The 16,924-nt window shown below is 46.6% G+C and overlaps 8 protein-coding genes across 8 annotated transcripts; 2 read left to right on the plus strand and 6 right to left on the minus strand.

Annotated features, from left to right (window-relative positions):
• Positions 1–507: 507 nt before the first annotated feature.
• Positions 508–3,778, minus strand: Sec3 (exocyst complex component Sec3). The gene is made up of 6 exons (XM_017078810.4): positions 3,001–3,778; positions 2,715–2,942; positions 2,208–2,657; positions 1,665–2,146; positions 1,091–1,598; positions 508–991 (listed from the first exon to the last, which is right to left on the minus strand). Exons 1-6 carry the CDS (start codon positions 3,652–3,654, stop codon positions 644–646), a joined length of 2,670 nt encoding a protein of 889 aa, XP_016934299.2. The 5' UTR covers positions 3,655–3,778; the 3' UTR covers positions 508–643.
• A 222-nt stretch (positions 3,779–4,000) lies between these two features.
• Positions 4,001–4,881, plus strand: COX7B (Cytochrome c oxidase subunit 7B). Its single transcript, XM_017077994.4, has 4 exons — positions 4,001–4,087; positions 4,149–4,210; positions 4,507–4,676; positions 4,737–4,881. Exons 2-4 carry the CDS (start codon positions 4,165–4,167, stop codon positions 4,791–4,793), a joined length of 273 nt encoding a protein of 90 aa, XP_016933483.1. The 5' UTR covers positions 4,001–4,087; positions 4,149–4,164; the 3' UTR covers positions 4,794–4,881.
• Polr3G (RNA polymerase III subunit G) lies at positions 4,882–5,776 on the minus strand. Its single transcript, XM_017077993.4, has 3 exons — positions 5,536–5,776; positions 5,340–5,468; positions 4,882–5,271 (listed from the first exon to the last, which is right to left on the minus strand). The coding sequence occupies exons 1-3, from the start codon at positions 5,677–5,679 to the stop codon at positions 4,906–4,908; spliced, it is 639 nt and encodes a 212-aa protein (XP_016933482.1). The 5' UTR covers positions 5,680–5,776; the 3' UTR covers positions 4,882–4,905.
• A 129-nt stretch (positions 5,777–5,905) lies between these two features.
• Positions 5,906–7,427, minus strand: Gorab (Golgin, RAB6 interacting). The gene is made up of 3 exons (XM_017077968.4): positions 7,234–7,427; positions 6,453–7,149; positions 5,906–6,394 (listed from the first exon to the last, which is right to left on the minus strand). The coding sequence occupies exons 1-3, from the start codon at positions 7,331–7,333 to the stop codon at positions 6,184–6,186; spliced, it is 1,008 nt and encodes a 335-aa protein (XP_016933457.2). The 5' UTR covers positions 7,334–7,427; the 3' UTR covers positions 5,906–6,183.
• A 277-nt stretch (positions 7,428–7,704) lies between these two features.
• On the minus strand, positions 7,705–12,334 carry Coq4 (Coenzyme Q4). The gene is made up of 5 exons (XM_017079376.4): positions 12,270–12,334; positions 8,839–9,065; positions 8,564–8,768; positions 7,953–8,176; positions 7,705–7,881 (listed from the first exon to the last, which is right to left on the minus strand). Exons 2-5 carry the CDS (start codon positions 9,057–9,059, stop codon positions 7,725–7,727), a joined length of 807 nt encoding a protein of 268 aa, XP_016934865.2. The 5' UTR covers positions 9,060–9,065; positions 12,270–12,334; the 3' UTR covers positions 7,705–7,724.
• Positions 10,295–11,921, minus strand: frc (fringe connection). The gene has a single exon (XM_017079374.4). The coding sequence runs from the start codon at positions 11,698–11,700 to the stop codon at positions 10,582–10,584; it is 1,119 nt and encodes a 372-aa protein (XP_016934863.2). The 5' UTR covers positions 11,701–11,921; the 3' UTR covers positions 10,295–10,581.
• Positions 12,335–12,598: 264 nt separating the features above from the next.
• Positions 12,599–16,754, plus strand: LOC108013598 (uncharacterized protein DDB_G0286299). Its single transcript, XM_017079535.4, has 6 exons — positions 12,599–12,877; positions 12,929–13,073; positions 13,130–13,192; positions 15,064–15,117; positions 15,252–16,309; positions 16,373–16,754. The coding sequence occupies exons 1-6, from the start codon at positions 12,677–12,679 to the stop codon at positions 16,622–16,624; spliced, it is 1,773 nt and encodes a 590-aa protein (XP_016935024.2). The 5' UTR covers positions 12,599–12,676; the 3' UTR covers positions 16,625–16,754.
• On the minus strand, positions 13,198–15,162 carry LOC108013599 (uncharacterized). Its single transcript, XM_017079536.4, has one exon. It carries the CDS (start codon positions 14,983–14,985, stop codon positions 13,270–13,272), a length of 1,716 nt encoding a protein of 571 aa, XP_016935025.2. The 5' UTR covers positions 14,986–15,162; the 3' UTR covers positions 13,198–13,269.
• Positions 16,755–16,924: the final 170 nt, after the last annotated feature.

Consider the following 16,924-nt stretch of genomic DNA (forward strand, 5'->3'; position numbering starts at 1 on the left):
AGCTCACTCTTCGGGCACAGTCTTCGGGCTGTACAGCTCTCTGCATATCTCTTCGGGTCTCTACAATCTCTTCTGATCTTGAGGAGCTCTCTTTGACCTTTCGTGGAGGTTTAAATTTACGCGCTATATATTTAACGAGCAGCTGAAGTAACGCTTTTAATTTAATAGTCACGCAAAAACATCGAGTATAAATATTTAAATTATAGTGTTACAGTTTTAAAGGGTTTTATGTAAGAGGAAAGGCAGAAACCAAAACTTCTACTCCTCAAGGGTTTGCTTATAAATATCTCAAGGTATTTTCCGTTCAATATATAAAATATTTTACTCCCTTTATAAAAACATTTATTTTCCCACATTTTAAGAAAACTGAATAAGGGAAGTTCAATACTTAGAACTTATACAATCAACAACAGCCGTTTCAAGCCGCTAAAAAGCTCTCCCAAAGGCCAACTTTTTCGAGACCTCTAAGATCTTTCTCTTTGATCCCTCTCTTTTATCGTTTTCGACTTTTGCAGATCCACATCTGTTTAAATATGCGCGCCATATATTTTCCAATCAGCAGAAACAGCGCTTTAAATACTATTGCACTTAAAAATAAAACCCGATTTAAACGCTTCCAGACTTTCGGACAGGAATCCCTCGATCAGTGGGATCGCGCTATGTCCGAGAAGAAGGCGAGTATGTCCTGGATGTTGAACTCAAGGTTGATCATGGCGCCGGCATAGCACTTCTGGATGCGCTCCTCCAGATAGTTGTACTGGGCAATGAACTCCTCCTGCATGGCGTGCCACACCACCTGCAGCAGGTTCTCCTCCTCGCTCAGGTGCTTCTCTACCTTCTTGTAGAGATTCTCGAGGCCTTTTTTCACCTCACGCGCCGGATACTGGGCGATCACCTTGCGGAGCTCCTGTTTGGAGAAGGCCATCTGGTAGCTGATCTCCGTTTCCTTGACTCCCTGAGCCACTTTCAGTTGCACGCCCTCAAAGAATTGCTGCAAATGGAGAAGGGAAAGTATGAGGAAATCTGATATAAAATATTCCTTATAATATCTGTTCAAGCGATGATCTCTTTTGAGAGGTCATTAACGTACATTCAGTTTCTCCAACGGCCGGCCGAAGTACTGAGTCACATACGCTTTTAGCGCATCATTGTAACACTTCTTGGCCTCTTTTTTCAGGGCATCCAGTCCAGGAACCTTTAGCTGTGCTAACAAGGCATACATATGGTGGTAGTTCTCCATGCGAACCACTTGCACAGGTGTCTTGGGATGCTCCTGCGAATGAAGATGGATGCCCTCAAAGATGGCATTCACCAGCTGCAAGTACCACTTCTCCATATCCGTCCGACGATCTGACTTGCGAAAGATGCCCTCCGCCGTTTGGGCAAAGTTCTCAAAGTTCTCCACGTATGGCAGGATGGCTTTTGAGCGCTTATGCAGCTTGGCCTCCTTTATGGACTGCAGTTGGTTGTGCATAAAGCGGTCAAAGCTGCGCTTCACCTGCACCAGGGCAGAGGCAAAGGTCATGCTGAGAAAGGAATGTGTGTCCTGGGCGGACATGACATGCTGGGTGAGTCGCACGAAGACATATAGAGAGTAGCTGGGAAAGTACATTTAGTAATTAAGACTTGCTGGTAGATATAATAGAATAATTTCGATTACTCACAAACTGTCCACACGCTCAAAGCTCTGAATGAAGCTGACCAGCTCGGGTTCTAGACAACCGAAAAGCCCCATCATCAACTTCCGCACATCCTCGTTAATCTGACGATCGATACGCTTCTGCGGCACTCCCTCAGCTGATGGCGAGACAGCTCCCGATATGACTGACTGCGACATGTCCACCGTTTTCTCCATCTCCAAGGTAGTCTGCGTATTCTTCGTCGTTGGACTGATAACGTCCATTTGAAAGAAGTTAATGCAGAAAAGCTGCTCCTGCAGGGCTATGGGTTCCAGCTCAGCTAGAACCTTTTCCAGCAGAGCATCGAAACGAATTCGATCGGCACTCTCCACGCCGGGTCCCCACTGATCCCTATTAATTCCCAAGGTGCCGTAGGGTATTGTCGACACTGCTGATTTCCTGGAAGAAGTGGACATGTCCAGATCCTCCCGAGAATTTCGAAGCTTCTCTGTCACCTGAATTTTAGCCTAAAAAAGGGATACGAGATCGAATTAGTTTGCGACCAAAAGTTTCAAGATGAGTTCGTACCAAATTGAAGAAGTTTCTCACATCCCTGTCATAGATCTTGCTTAGCGAAGCCGTGTAGACACGCATCAGGCCATCGTAGGTCTTCCGATCCATGGCTTTTGTCCAGTGCATCAGCTCCGTATAGGGAGTCAGTTCCCGATGAACATTGGAATGATTAGGCAGTGTCAGTTCGGTGCTGGTGACTGGCATGTCCCCTATTTCGTTCCCCAGGTGGATGAACAGGTTATTCATAAACCGACTGACAGTGGCAGAGAACTTTTGTTTCCACTTTTCAAAGCGCTTGCGCTGATCCTGGACCGCCTCCAAACGAAGCAGGGCGGGATCTATATCGCTGTTCATGGCCTGCTGCAGGCACTGAGCAGCTGCAATGGCCGCTTTGCGTCCATTAGCGGTCTTCAGGTCGGGTTCATCCAGAGCCTGCTGCTGGCTGTGCGGCAAGTCCAGTTGGCTCTAAGGAATAAACAAACAATTAAGCTCTATGGTACGAAATATACTACGAATACCGACTATAACTTTGTTGAGCTCCTTCATCAGCTTGATGTTGTTGTTGTTGGCGATCTCGATCATGGCATTCTTGCCGCCAATCTTCTCCATGGTCTCCTTTACGTGCCCCAGGATATCCTCGTAGCTGTCCAGGCGGTTCTCGAACTTGTCCGCCTCTGAGATGGCGTTGTCGATGTGCTCCATCATTTTCAGAACCTTCTGCTCCGAAGCCAGAACACTTTGCATATTGGCCTGCGAGATAAGAAATTATGAGTAATGAATACTGCTTTTGGAGTGCCTATTTAGTCACCCCATCTAGATCGTGCAGCTCCCGAGATAACTGCTCTATGAACTGCTCCGCATCCTTGATGGCAAAGTCGCACTCGGAGAAGAGTTTGCCCAGCTCGTTGGCTTCCTTGTCCGTCAGGGCGGTGAACTCTTGGGCCTCCTCTTCCTCGTCTTCCTCGTCGTCGGTGTGCTGTGTCTTCTGCGTCGCCCTGCCCAGTGCGACCTTTTCGGGTGACTTTTCCGCCAGCCAGGCAGCGGGCACATTCCGGAACTCCGCCCTCTGGCCACGCACACTCTTCTGGATCTGGCGGTTGAGCACGGCAAGGAAGTTCTGGCGCTCGTGCGGATTGAGGGCGTACCACTTGTACAGCTTCTCTAACTGCAGATCGAACTCGTGCGTCTCGAACTGCTCGTTCCGGCCGTCCACCCACTTGATCTCGTCCAGCTGCCAGCTCCGCTTGCGCTTGTACTCGCCCTCGCGCTGCTCCGACTGCTTGATGAGGCACAGCGTAATTACGGGCACTGGGGGCGCCGTGGTGACCACGCACAGGTAGCAGGGCTTCTTGTCCTTTTTCTTGACCACCGTCACCACGGAAAGGAGGCGCTCGCCGGCGGCCAGGAAGAGCTCCTTCTGCAGCGTGTGCTTGATGTTGGCCATGGCGCCGATGGACAGCATGGCTGGGAATGTCTTGCGGGGCACTGGTCACGAAAGAAAAGTCCTGCTGCGAATCAACAACTGGTCAATTGTTTGCACTTGTAATTAGCAAACGGAGAACGCCTCCGCATCAACAGCTGATTTTACAGAGCTGATAACAGAGGCGTTTACAGGCTATCGGTTAGAGAGGAGCGGGTGACGAGTAACGGAAAGATATTTAGTAACATTTCATACTACTTATTTTTAACGGAAATATTAATTTCAATATTATAAAATATAACAAAAAAACGTTTTACTATATTAATATTCACTTACTTTATTTTTAATTAATTTAATTTAAAAAAGCTGAGTGCGTGAGTGATTTTAAGGCTCGTGAGCCCATCTCTGATTTTAGGGTGGGTATTTTCGCTTAACAATAGCACGGTCACACTGTTCGACACAAGAAAACTTACGGGTGAGTTTTTATGCGAAAAATTCTTTGGCGTAAAAATAAACCATATTTTACCTATTTCCAGTATCTCTCGAGCAATCATGTTGGTTAAGCACATTGTCAAGCAGGGGCTTCTGCTCAAGAACGGTGAGTTTGAGCGGCGCATCAACTATTTTCAGTGGAACTGCTAACCTTAAAAATTACATAATGTGGGAAGCTAGAAGAGGGATTTCAAGGAAGTGGATAGATATGGTTTACCCACCAATCCTTATAATAACCATTAACATCGTTTATTACAAGTTCCTAACTATGTTTTCCATAATTTTTAGTTAAAGATATGTATCTGCATAATAGTTTGGTACTAGGATGAGATCATATCCCAAGAGAGGGGTTCCCCCATTTTTTAAAGGACCTTATTAAATAGTCTTTTCCTGTAATTTCAGCTGGCGCCTTGTCGCGTGCCGCTTACCACGTTGGTCATGGTCCCCACTCCACCATGAACGATCTGCCCGTGCCCGCTGGTGACTGGAAGGAGCATCACAGCCAGAGGAACGCCAAGTACAATGCCGCGCTCATCACTGGCATCCTCGTCCTGGCCGGTACCATTGGATTCGTGAGTTCCAGCCACTCTCTTCCTATTCGAACCTCCTCCTAACCGAGTTCCCCATTGCAGGTGAAATCTTCTGGTGTGATCCACTTCAACTACTACGTGCCCAAGAGCCTGGACTAATCCAGTCACCCCCTACGTGTATATTAATCCAAAATTTGTGTTAAATAAGCTTAAAGTGGCGACATAGTAAATCACAGATCCAAAAGAATTCAGTTCGCTGGTTTTATTAGTATCAGTACACGGGACCATCATCCAAGTTGTCGTCCTCATCGTTGAACGCCTCACCGTTGTCAAAGTATGTGGCGCCGTAGTCGTTGTCCTCGTCCATCTCATCATCCATCGCCGCTTCCGGATCATCCTGGTCTTCTTCCTGCTCCGAGTCGGATTCCTGCTTAACCTCGTCCTGTTCACCGCCCCCAGACTTTAGTTCCTTCTGCTCCAGCACCTTAAGTCTGTCCTCGATGTTGGTCTTCTTGGCCAGCAGCTTGGGACGTGCATCTGCAGCACGTCGCTTTCGACTGGAGATGTTTAGCTCCTGGGGCATGGCTTTGTAATTGAATTCTGGCTGGGTCTTGAGCTTCAAGCGAGTCATGGCTTTCTGGGGGTTTGTAAGAAACAGGATTAGGGGTGGTACATTTAAAGTACATATGTAGCTAGGCTTGTCACCTCCCGCCAGTCCTTGTGTTCCAGTTTTTGAGACTCCTGGCTGGCAGATACAATGTAATAAGGGGAATCTCGCATACGGTTCAGGAAATCCTCCTTCCACAGCAGCTGGTAATTTTGTGTGGCAGTTGTCTATCACGGGAATATTATATTAATTATACCTTTTTGTAAGTTAAGTTATATATATATTTAAAACCACCTCTAGGGTAGTGGGCCTGTTTAAAACAGGCGGAAATGTGGGAGGCGGCGCTGTCTGCACCGGCAAATCCTTGGTGCAGCCCAGCATGGCCATTTGCTCGGCTGTAAGGGTGCCTGTCTTCCCACCCCTTCCACGTCCAGCCATTATTGGATTGTTTTTTATTTAATTCCGCTGAGAAATGTTTATTTTCTGCTAATTTTGTTTAGCTTTTGCGCACGTTTGTTCAACTCAAAAAACGATCAGCTGTTGGGCAAACTTGCGGCGTTGCCACATAGTCAAAACAAAACAATAACATAAGAGTTACAGGTCGACTTTTAATGCCCTTCTTTTTCAAATTTTTTAACCGCCTTTGTATATATATAAAAATGGATTTTCATTTTACACATAACATATACATATTTTATTGCAATTTGCACTTTTTCACTTACACTATGAACAATAATTACATACTAATATTAGAGAGCACTCAACATATAGAAGCCCTGTTTCAATTTACAATTTCATAAAATGTAGCAAAATATAATTAATATAATATCAAGTTTCCGAACAAGTTTCATTTTTAGCGAGCAAGGAAGTTACCTCGCTGGTCAAATTAAGGGAAACAGGCTGAAGCAGGCTGACAATTCGAATTTAACAAACTAATTAGGCTCAATTGACATTGGTTGGCGAAGAAGGGGGCTCATCGGTTGGCGCCAGGCCGACTTTCTGCATCAGTTCCGTGAGCTTCTGCGCCTTCCGATCCTCGTTGTGGGCAATTACTGTGCAAAGATGCTCGGTGAGCAGCTCCTTCTTCTCAGAGGCATTGTGCAGCTCTATTTTGGCCCTTAGGAACTGAGCCTCTATTTTGACGTATTGTTTTCTGTAAAGATAATAGTTATTAATACGGCTTTATACAGGTTTTATGCTCCCCCACTCACTCTACATTGGAGAAATGAATGCAGGCATTGTCGATCTGCTTCCTCAGCAGGGCCACGTCCACGGCAAGATCGCTCTCCAGCTTGGACAGCTCGTGTCGGATCTCCTCGATCTTCCTTGACTCTGCCGCCGTCTTCTGAGTGTGCTGCTCGATGGCCTGGTAGAGCATTTGCTTCTTCTGCTTGTTTTGCTCCTCGATCATGCGACGATGCTGCTCGAAGTCCTTCAGCGAGATGCCCTTAAAGGGTGAGTCAGTATTGAGGCGCTCCCGCGATGTGGACTCCTTACTGCTCGGCAGGATGCTGGCATCGTCTATGGAGCTGCTGGTCTGGCCTTCACCGCCACTGATCTTTAGTATCGAACTGTCGTCTGTGGACGTTGCCTCAGCATCCGCATACGTGGCAGTGGGTTTGTTATCTCTAGCTGTAGCATGCCCATGATAGAGTGCCTCCATTAATGAATCGGAAAGAGCGCGCTCGAGGTTCAGCGATCCATGGGCTGCGTCATCTTCTGCCGTGGGAGTTGGCGCCTTCTCCGTGGGAGTTGCCGTTCCCGATTTGGCCTTTTTCGCCACATCCGGTTTTTGGATGGGCTTCTGTGGTTGTTGCTGCTGCTGCTGCTTCCGTATTTGATCCCCTTGCCGGAAGATCTTATCGGGCATCCGCCGAATGCCGGGTTGATTCCGGAGCGCCTGTTTCGCTACTCACACACACATGGAAGGTTTTTTTTATTATAAACGTATAATTGTTTACACGCTTCGTGGTTCATTCATGGTGATCTAACCTGCTTCCAGATTCACAGGCCGCTTGCCCACGCTGCCCTCCTTCACGCCCGTTATCTTGAGGATCTCGTCGTGGCTAAATCCATTGAATTTCTCTGTCATGGTGCGGGAATTACAGATAATTAGCCATTAAACAAGAGTGGACCGAAAAACAATACACAACACATCAGCAAAAGCAAACAGAGCGTCTATGGTTGCCAGATGGGTTTACATTTTGATGCGATCATTTACGAATATAGGATGTTCCCACTAATGCTTAAAAATATTTTTCAATGGACTTAAAATTAATTTAAAATTATTGTTCTATTTACATCTTATAATTTCCTATTTATGTAATTAATAATTATGTAGTCCCCTTGGTAAAAAACTACTAATTTCCAAATTCTCAACAAGAGTTGCCAGATAGTGCCTCGATAAACTACGATCACTTGACAGGATAGCTGTAATCGATAAGTTCCACATTCAAAACAGAATTTAAAAATTAAGCGCCTCATCAAGCTTTATTCAACACGGTAATGCCCAATTCGGAGCGCAGTTCGTGTATGTTCTGCTCCCAGCGCTTTTCCCAGTAGACGGGCATCAAGGGCTTGGTCCTCTTGCCATTCTCCAGGGCCCAGGGCAAATAGCTCTTCAAGTACGCACGCCTCTGCCTAAGAAGACGAACAAATAAACAAATGCGTGAATGGAGGCATAATTGGGCACCGCAGTTCACTGAACTCACTTGGGACGTAGGCGAACTGCTCCGAACACCGCGCCTCCGTAACACATGGGCAGTCCCGTGTTCAGAGCCTCCACCCACTTGACGGCCACCTCGCCGAGCATGTTGGTGGGCATGTCCAGCACAGTGTGGATCAGGTCGTGGCATTCCCTGTACCTCGTCATCAAGTAGGCCAGTTTGGGGTCCTCCAAAAACCTCACCGCCATGCGACTGTCGGGCGTGACTTGCTGAAAGTTGGTTACCGAAATTAGTGTCAAGTCAATTTATGAAATCAATTCAATCAAATCAATTGCGGCTTTATTTTCTATTGAACTTTAAGAAAAAATAAAAATTACTTAATATAATTCGGTTAATTCCAAATAACTAAATGGTGATCTCCCCTAAAAAATAAAAAAAGTTATCTTTATAGATTTTTAAGCGTAGATGATATTGTGAAGTCGGAATTACAAGTTTGATCTTAACTTTTAAATAATTTTTTTTCGTATTTGGCACAAGTATGTATCTTGATGTTGGTTTCCTATCCCACTTATCTATAGAATGTCTTTGAACCAGATTTCTGCACGTGTTGTGTTTACTAACTTGTTCCTACATTTTTTATCACCTGCTCTACTTACATTATCTTTCAAGAACTTGACGTAAGAGGCTCCAAACGTATCTGGTGGCAGAGTTTCCAGGTATTTGAAGTCAATAGTGCTGGTGTGGATGCGGGGCTTGTCGGCCATGATGCGCTGACCCTCCTCGCTGGCCTGCATGGTGTCCAAAATGCTCCAAAGGGCATCCTCTCCAGTGGTCTCGCCCAAACAGGCGATCATGTCGTGACTTTGAAGGGAAATAAATGGTTATTAGATTTAATTAATTATAAAAATATGCAAAAAAATATATATCCCACCGTCTTGGATCTAGTAGGGCAGCAATGGAGGACCCTGCTCCCAGGATCAGCCGCTGGAAAGGCGATATCTCGATGCGATCCTTAAGATACTGACGCTCAAAGGCATCTTGGGGCTCTGCCTCTGGCGATTCTGTGGCTACCGCTTGGCTATTTACCACGCCCAAAGTAAGACTTCGTCGCAGGGCCAGCGGCTTTGGGAAACGCCAGCAGCGTTGCAACATGATGATCTGTGGATTCAAAGAGGAGACATGGGGAGGTACACCCGGTGACCTTATCAGCACGATCGTCGGCATCATCATTACCAGCAGCGCACATAAACATGACCCTGACTACCTGTCTTCGGTTAAAGCTTGTCGCTCGGGCCGACCGTACGTGCCCACTTTCAATAGCAGCGAATATGAGCAAACAATTTGTCCATAATGTGGGTACGCGGACAGGGCTGATGCTGACTAACAATTTACCTCACCGCACTCGGACCGCCCAACGGTTTAATCCGAGAAAACCTGTTTCGGCTTCCTCATTACCTGTCTCCACTCCGAATCCCTCATTCGCCACCTATCAATATCGCGGGGTCTCAAAATAAAACCTAAACAAATGGCTGCAGGGGGCACTGGCACCTCAACTCGGATTTTATGCTCAATTTCAATGTCGTCATTGTTTTTTGAATAAATGGGTAGTCACTACTTATAGTGACAATGCTGTGTATTTAAAAAGTTAAGTGCACATAAAAACAATTTAAAAGTAAACAAAATTTACAGTCCGTAGTTTTAGACAATTAAGAGTATATTATAAAAACTTTGTCGCTTGGGTTAACTAATTCTTAGAAACAGATATCCATCTTAAAGCATATATTTAGTTAGGAGACAGCAAACAGAAGAGCTTCAGCTGCGCACATTTATTTACTTCTATATAAAGCAAAAAATTCTTTAACAATCCAATTCGTTACTCTTAACAGAAGTCTATTATTAGGCAATCTACAAAAGCAAACGGAAAATCACAATGTCTATGCCCAAAAACTAAAGGCGCGCTAATCTTAGTTTTATAATTACCACTCGGAAACGCTCCCTGGCCTGATAATGTTTTTTTCCTAGAACGACATGAAAAACCCGAACTGGTCTACAGAGTAACCCGTAATCGGTCAACCCGTTCATAAGTATTCCGCCGAGATGATGACGCTGCTGGATTGTCCAGCACTGCAGTACTTTGTTTTGTAGAATTCTCAAAGTTCCAGCGAGTGTTTACCCAGAACAGATAAACACCCGATTAAGCAAAGGTAATTGAAAAGTCCCACAACGTGGTTCTACAAATTACAAATTTTACTCCAACAACTAATTAGAGCAGTACATGTGAGGGCAATAATTTTTTCTTAATTAGCAAAGGGAGAGTTGTGGAGAGCTGGTGGAGGCAATCTTATCGCTAACGACCCGAAATGGAACAGAAGATAGAAAACAATCGGTTATCTGGCACACCCAATGCGGCGGAGGTGCTGGATGTCTGTGTATTTCTATAACTTATGACACTTTCGATGCAGGAAACAGTTGCATGCGGACAAATGTACAAAGTGATTAAAATTACATAATTGCTAAATTACACTCTTTTAGATACATAGCTAGATATATGTACAGAGACGATGCGCTGTGTGGCTATAGGAAAATCGAATACGAAGTCGCAGATCGCAGAACGAAGTACGGAATACGCTAAACATATCGTATGGCTTTGGCTTGAGTTTGAGCTAAGACGAAGCTAGACATTCTCGCCGCGGGTGGTGGGCAAGTGAGCCTGCTTATCGGGCGCCCGTTTCCGCCGAAAAGTGACGTACGTGTACAGTAGACTAGCCAGCACGCTGATGTTGATCCCGATGCAGTTGAGCCACGAGAAGACGTAGTCGCCGCCAATGAACATGCCCAGGTAGGTCACGCAGATGTTCTTCAGGCAGCCCACAATGGTGGTGGTCAGCGCCGAGTTGAACTGCGTGCACAGGATGGTGCTGTAGGACAGGATGAATCCCATCACGCAGCTAAGCAGGAACTGCAGCACAAACACTGAGTCGTTCCACTGGCCAAAGCTCAGCGCCTGCTCCAGATCCCCAGTAGCATAGTTGAGGGCCAGGGCGGGCAGGAACATGAACAGCGAGTTGTAGTACATCAGGCCGTACTTTCCGATCTCCGAGGTGTCTAGTTTTTTCTTCACATACACTCCATTCGAAGCGGTCAAGGCGTTGGTGATCATCACATAGATGTAGCCCCGCATGTTGAAGGACAGATCATCAGACGCGGCGAGCAGTGCTCCACCTATCATGGCGTACACGCTGACCTGGACCGCATTCGAAGGTCTCAGTCCCAGGATCTTCAGCTCCAGCAGCATGGTCATCAGAATGGAGAAGCGCCGCAGAGCCGCAAACATGGGCAGACTCAGGGTTTTGGTGCCGCCCAGTCCGAACATCATGTTTCCCAGAAAGATCAGTGGCAGTGGGAATATCTTGGCGAATGTGTTCCTTTGCAGGGGCGGAAAGGAGACCAGTTTCAGGCGCTTTCCCACGCCCAGGACCACAATGCTGGCCGTCAGTTGGCCCAGGCTGAGGAACAGGAACGAGGGGAAGTGGTAAGAGGTCAGCACCGTCTTGTTCACCACCGTGATCATGAAGGAGGACAGGCCGTAGAACAAGGCGCTGCCGATCTTCTTGACGAACACCGCAGACTCTTCGCGCTCCCGGTGACTGAGCTCCTTCGAGCCGGATCCATTAAGTAGCGATGCTCCCCCCGATCCACCGAGCTTCTCCTCCTGCTCCCTGTCATCATCGCCGTCCGCCAGGAGCGGCTGCAGGTCCAGTGTTGTGTTGCCGCTGCCGCGCGAGACACTCATCGTAATTGCGGGGCGGCTGATACTTGAATTTACGTGCTTTCGTCACTATCGTTCGTTCGACGGCTACTATCTTGCGGCGCGCACATTTGCTCACTTCTTTCGGGGCCTCTGTGGAGCCGGGGAGGAGGCCTTCCCACAGCACATCAACGAGTATTTGCTATTTTTACCGACGCGAAATCGCAGCCATTCTCCGTGGAACAGATGTTCAGTGTGCCCTGGCAGAGCCGTCAGAAAATACCGCCCAAATGAAATGCCCTAAATATGCCAACACTGTTACTTAACAGCAGTTAACAGGGGATGTAACGCTTTTCGCGGCAGCATTTTATTTTGCATGTTTATGTTTTCTTTGATTAACCTGGCATGTAATAGTCTTTAACTCACCTTACAAATCGTAATAACCTTTAACTGAAATCTGCTCGAAATAACCTCACTGCGCGTAACAGCTCTTCAAATAAAAACACAAGTTTTTCAATATAAACTGACCTTTTCAAATGAAAACTTCTATCTACTCTGCTTGCAACCATTTTTCTCAACTCACAGTTGGAAAACTAATTAATAATTGTGCTTACCTTCTTAATTTTTGACAGAAAAACGCACGACGAATTTTCACAAACTTACACCGCTTCAGAATCAGCTGTTCTGCACGGACAATAATAACACTGTAAGCTACAGCACACAGTGGGTAACACACTTCAATTTTGTAATAGAAATTCTGTTAATTAAATTCGTGAAAGAAATGAAAAAGAAAAAAGTATTTTTAAATTACAAACAAATTTTTAAGTTTTTTTTATAACCTAGTAGTACGTTTGCAGACTTTAACTTTAGCGTTCATTAACTTTTTTTCACATTTAGTTTAACATACACCGCAAAGCATCCTAACTTTGCACCACTGTGCACCGGTCATTAATCAAAGTGGCAACGCTGGCTGAAAGACTGAAAATTGTTTGGTTTTTAATTTGACAACAAATTGGATAAAATGAGCGGCTCAAAGGCGAAAAAGCACAGCAAAAGCGACCAAATCCCCAAGCCCATCAGCATAAAGAAGGAAAAGATGGAGGAGGACCGCACGCTGCACCCGATGACCCACTATATAGACGACCGTCTGGAGCTGGTGAAACAAATTTTTGGGACCCTAAAACCGAAAACTATCATGAACCTGGCGCCGGAGTTTCTAAAGGTGGGTTAAAAAATGCCTATAATGAGATTACTAACTGCCATCATTGCACAGAAAACCCCCCTTGACGAAATCGAGGAACTCTGCCTGGAGGAGCTCCTCTGCTTGTCCACAAAGCGGCTGAAATCCATTATAGAAGGCACCAGGTGTCCCACAGACACCGAAAGCTCTGAAGATTCAGATGTGGAGCACAAGGAGGGTATGTTTAAGCACTCTTTAACTCTTAGAACCACTCCCTAAAGAGCCCCCTTTCAGAACACATTTCTCTGGAGGAGATTTCCTCGGACAGCGACATTGGAGGTCAGGAATCCCGAAGAAGTGAGTGCTTTGGCATAAGTTACATTTAATTTAGAGCTGGTTAATCTGTGTTATCTGCACAACTGCACGCCGGAAAGTTAGCCACCGTACTTGAACTTCTCGCAGGCGAAGAGTGGTGACACGTAGAATGCACGCAGGATACAGACATCCTCACCTATGCCGATGGCCACGTTCTCAGTGTCCTCCTTGCCCACCTCCAGCGTGACCACAAAGTCGCCAACTTCCAAGCAGCCCTTCCTCCGCATGAAATCGACTCCAAATTCAATGGGATTGTAGTTGCACTCGTTGAGCTCCTTGGTGTACAAAACCGGGTGCATATTTCGGCGTAAGTGAAGCGCTCGAGCCAGTTCCACCTTGCAGGTTATTGTTTCCGCATCGTCTGTGTCCTCCAGAGGCATCATCATATACACCGGGCAGTAGATCTCAACGCGGGAAAGGGCCACGCTGGCGGTCTCGCACTTGGTGAACAAAAATATGGCCTGGCACTCAATAGAGCTGATTGTCCGAATGATAAAATTCACTACCGTCTGGTATGAAGTCAGGATGTTCTTCACCACCATTTTGTTCTGGACAACACCAACTCTATAATCTTTAATGGGCATCAGCTTCTTAACAATCAGCGGATATTTGTTGCACCATGGACTCTTCTGGATGTGGATGGCGTCAACCTTCCACAGGAACTCATGCAACTCGAACCGCTTGAAATCGCTGCAACGCTCCAGCGGTACCGTGCCAATCACCGGCTTCTTCTGGCATTGCGAAATGGGCAGCACGTCCTCCATAATGTAGTTGTAGACACAGCAGTTAACGTTGAACATGTCCGGAATCCAAATGTAGTCTACCAGCTTAATGATGCCCAGCAGATCCAGCATGTTGCTCCGCACATACTCAAAGTCGATCATTCCGATCAACTTTAGGCTGAAACCAGAATTCAGGGTCTGCCGGATGGCTCGAAGAAAGCTCTTGCATCGAATTTTAGGCAAAACCACATAGTTGGCGTTCATGGACGCGGCCATTTCCAGGTCTTTCATATACAGATCGGGATACACCTCGGGATCTAGACTGTGGCACTGCCTGGGAAGCTCTATAAAGTCGTAGGAGGCCACCAGACCAGCATCGATGATCATCACGGTCAGTGCTTCGCGGAGGGTCTTCACCACCCGACCCCTAACTTCACGTCCGATCAGCACAATGTCGCCTAGCTGGACAGAGGCGAGATAAGCCCGCAGATTTATCACGTAGACGATCTCCTTGTAGCCTTTGTAGCGGTACGCTTCATCGGTGGTGAGAGTGACAACCCCACCTCTCGCCAGCATCACGGTGCAGTTGTTCCTCAGTCTGCCAACGCGGCAGCACTCGCCATTAATCTCCAACGCCAAGCCGGTGGTGAGGCGAAGTTCCCTTTCCTCAGTGTGTGCCGCAATAGCAATGTTCATGGTGTCCAGAATAGCCTTCAATTCGTCGGGCTTATTGGCCACCGTATCGACGTGAAAAGTGTAGGTGCCATTCTCCAGCATGCGACGCAGCTCGTCATGGGTGGTTTCCGTCACCAGCTTGGCCACCAGACCCAGATGGTAGTAGCGTCTCCGCTTTCGCCGCCTGGCATGCTTCTCATGAGCCTCACAGGCGGCTTTGAAATCCTTTAAGCGCTGTTCCAAGTCATGCTGTCCATTGAGCCTCACCGTAAACTTCTCCAGTCGGTTCTCGTCTTCCGGCTGCTCCTCCTCCTCTCCCTGATCCTCAGCAGTCTGGCTGTCTAACTGCGGCTCCACCGCTTGCTGGTTGATCGGCATTCTGGCGTGCAGTTAATTTAAACTATACTTTATCTACAATTTTTAATGCAATCTGTTTCAATATAATTTAAATTTTAGACAAGAAGAAGCTCAGAGCCAAAAAAACGAACAATGGAAATGAAAACAAGGAGTGTGAGTATCAACTTTATTAATGTATAAAAACTAAACAAGATCGAATGAACACATTATGACAACTGCCCTCTACATCAGTGTCCCTATGACTTGAAGTGGCTTAGGTTACTAAGGTTTCATATTTTCTTCCACAGCGGGCGGTCAGATGAGTGTGCTGGAATTGCTGGAGCTTCAAGCGCGCGCCCGAGCCATTCGCTCTCAACTTGCCATGGAGCCAATCACTAAGATAGAGGTCAAATCGGATGATGATGACGAGGTACCAGCAGAGAAAGTTAAGCGGAAGGAAAAGGAAAAGCGCAGCTCCAAAAACAAGGAGTCGGGCAGCCGCAAAACTAATGAAAGTAAAGCAGCCAAAGAGGTTACATTGATCCGTTCGGCAGATGCAGATAGTAGCAGCAAAGAACAGTCGGCGCCCCGAAAGAAAATCAAGATCAAGCGGAACTATCGACAGACGTCACCAGAAAAGGAAGTGCCAGCTCCAGCCCCTGCTCCTCCTCCAACACCGTCCGAAACTTTGGTTGCAAAGAAGGATTCCCCCAAGCAGCTACGTTCCAAATCGCGTTCTGCTTCACCAGATGTGATACCCATACAAACAGAGCCGGAAACATTGCTGATCAGCGACAGTACGGATGATGAGGGCACAAAACAGAAGTCCAAGGAAATCATTGAACCAGCTGCAGCGGAGCCACCAGCTCCAGTCGTAGAAAGCGAGCCGGAGGAAGGTGAAGTGCGCGATGAGCCCGAAGAGCCAGCCAAGGCAGAAGAGCCATCCAAGCCTGAAGAACCTGCAAAGGCAGAGGAATCAGCTGTAACAGAACAGCCCGCCAATGCTGAAATCGTATCTAAACCAGATGAGGCGGAAAAGTCTGACGAGATGGATACAACAACGACAAAAGAACAGCCCTTGGAAGAAGCTCCCTTAGTTGACCATAATCCTCCTGCCCAATCAAAGCAAAGCCCTGCACCCGAACCAGCTGCCATAGACGACGAAGATCAAAACGACGATGTCATTTCAATAGGCGGTGATCTGGAAATGATTGAGGAGATGACCAAGGAAGACGAGCCACCGCCAGTGAGCATTAAAAACGAGAAAAAGGAAAAGCTGGCCGATCCTGAGGAAATGGACAACGATGTTATTTCTCTGGACACAAGCGAGGATGAGCGCGACAAATTAGAGGAGCCAAACTCCGAGGTATTTCGATATGTCAATCTAAACAATAATGTTGGTAATCACCTCTAAACCTCTTATTTTTAGTCCTGGCGCACACGCTACATGAAAAGCTCCAAGGTCAGCCAGGTGCTGGCAGAGTCCCGACTAGGAAAACGCGTACGCGACAAACTTAAGAAGTCGAAGCGCAGTAAAGTCGTCGCCAGTGATGAGCAGGCCAAGGTTGAAAAGCCCGTCTCTTTCACTTCCAAGCATGAGGATGGATCCATTGAACAATATCAGGAGCTGCTGCAGCACCGTCAGCGCAAAACTTCCAGCAGCAGCAAGGGTGATAAATAAATCCACTCGGAGAGGAGGATTGGGATTTTTATTGTAAAGTCGCGTACTGACGCACAGTCCTGGTTTATGTGGCATATAAAAAGTCGAATAAAAATCCGCTGTCCTCGGGGGCGGCAGAAAACGTAAACAATTTGAATATATCGTGCTAAGCGCATATTTGATTTCTCATTCGACTTTTCTTGTAATGCATACCCTATACCAAAGGGCATTAATACAATAGGATTCAGTTAAAGCGGCTTCTTTACAAAGTAAGAGGTTTAATTAATGGTTCTAAGTTATATTTTATTATTTTTAACTACT

Source organism: Drosophila suzukii, chromosome 3 (assembly GCF_043229965.1).
Source record: "Drosophila suzukii chromosome 3, CBGP_Dsuzu_IsoJpt1.0, whole genome shotgun sequence".
In the NCBI taxonomy this organism is placed as follows: domain Eukaryota; kingdom Metazoa; phylum Arthropoda; class Insecta; order Diptera; family Drosophilidae; genus Drosophila; species Drosophila suzukii.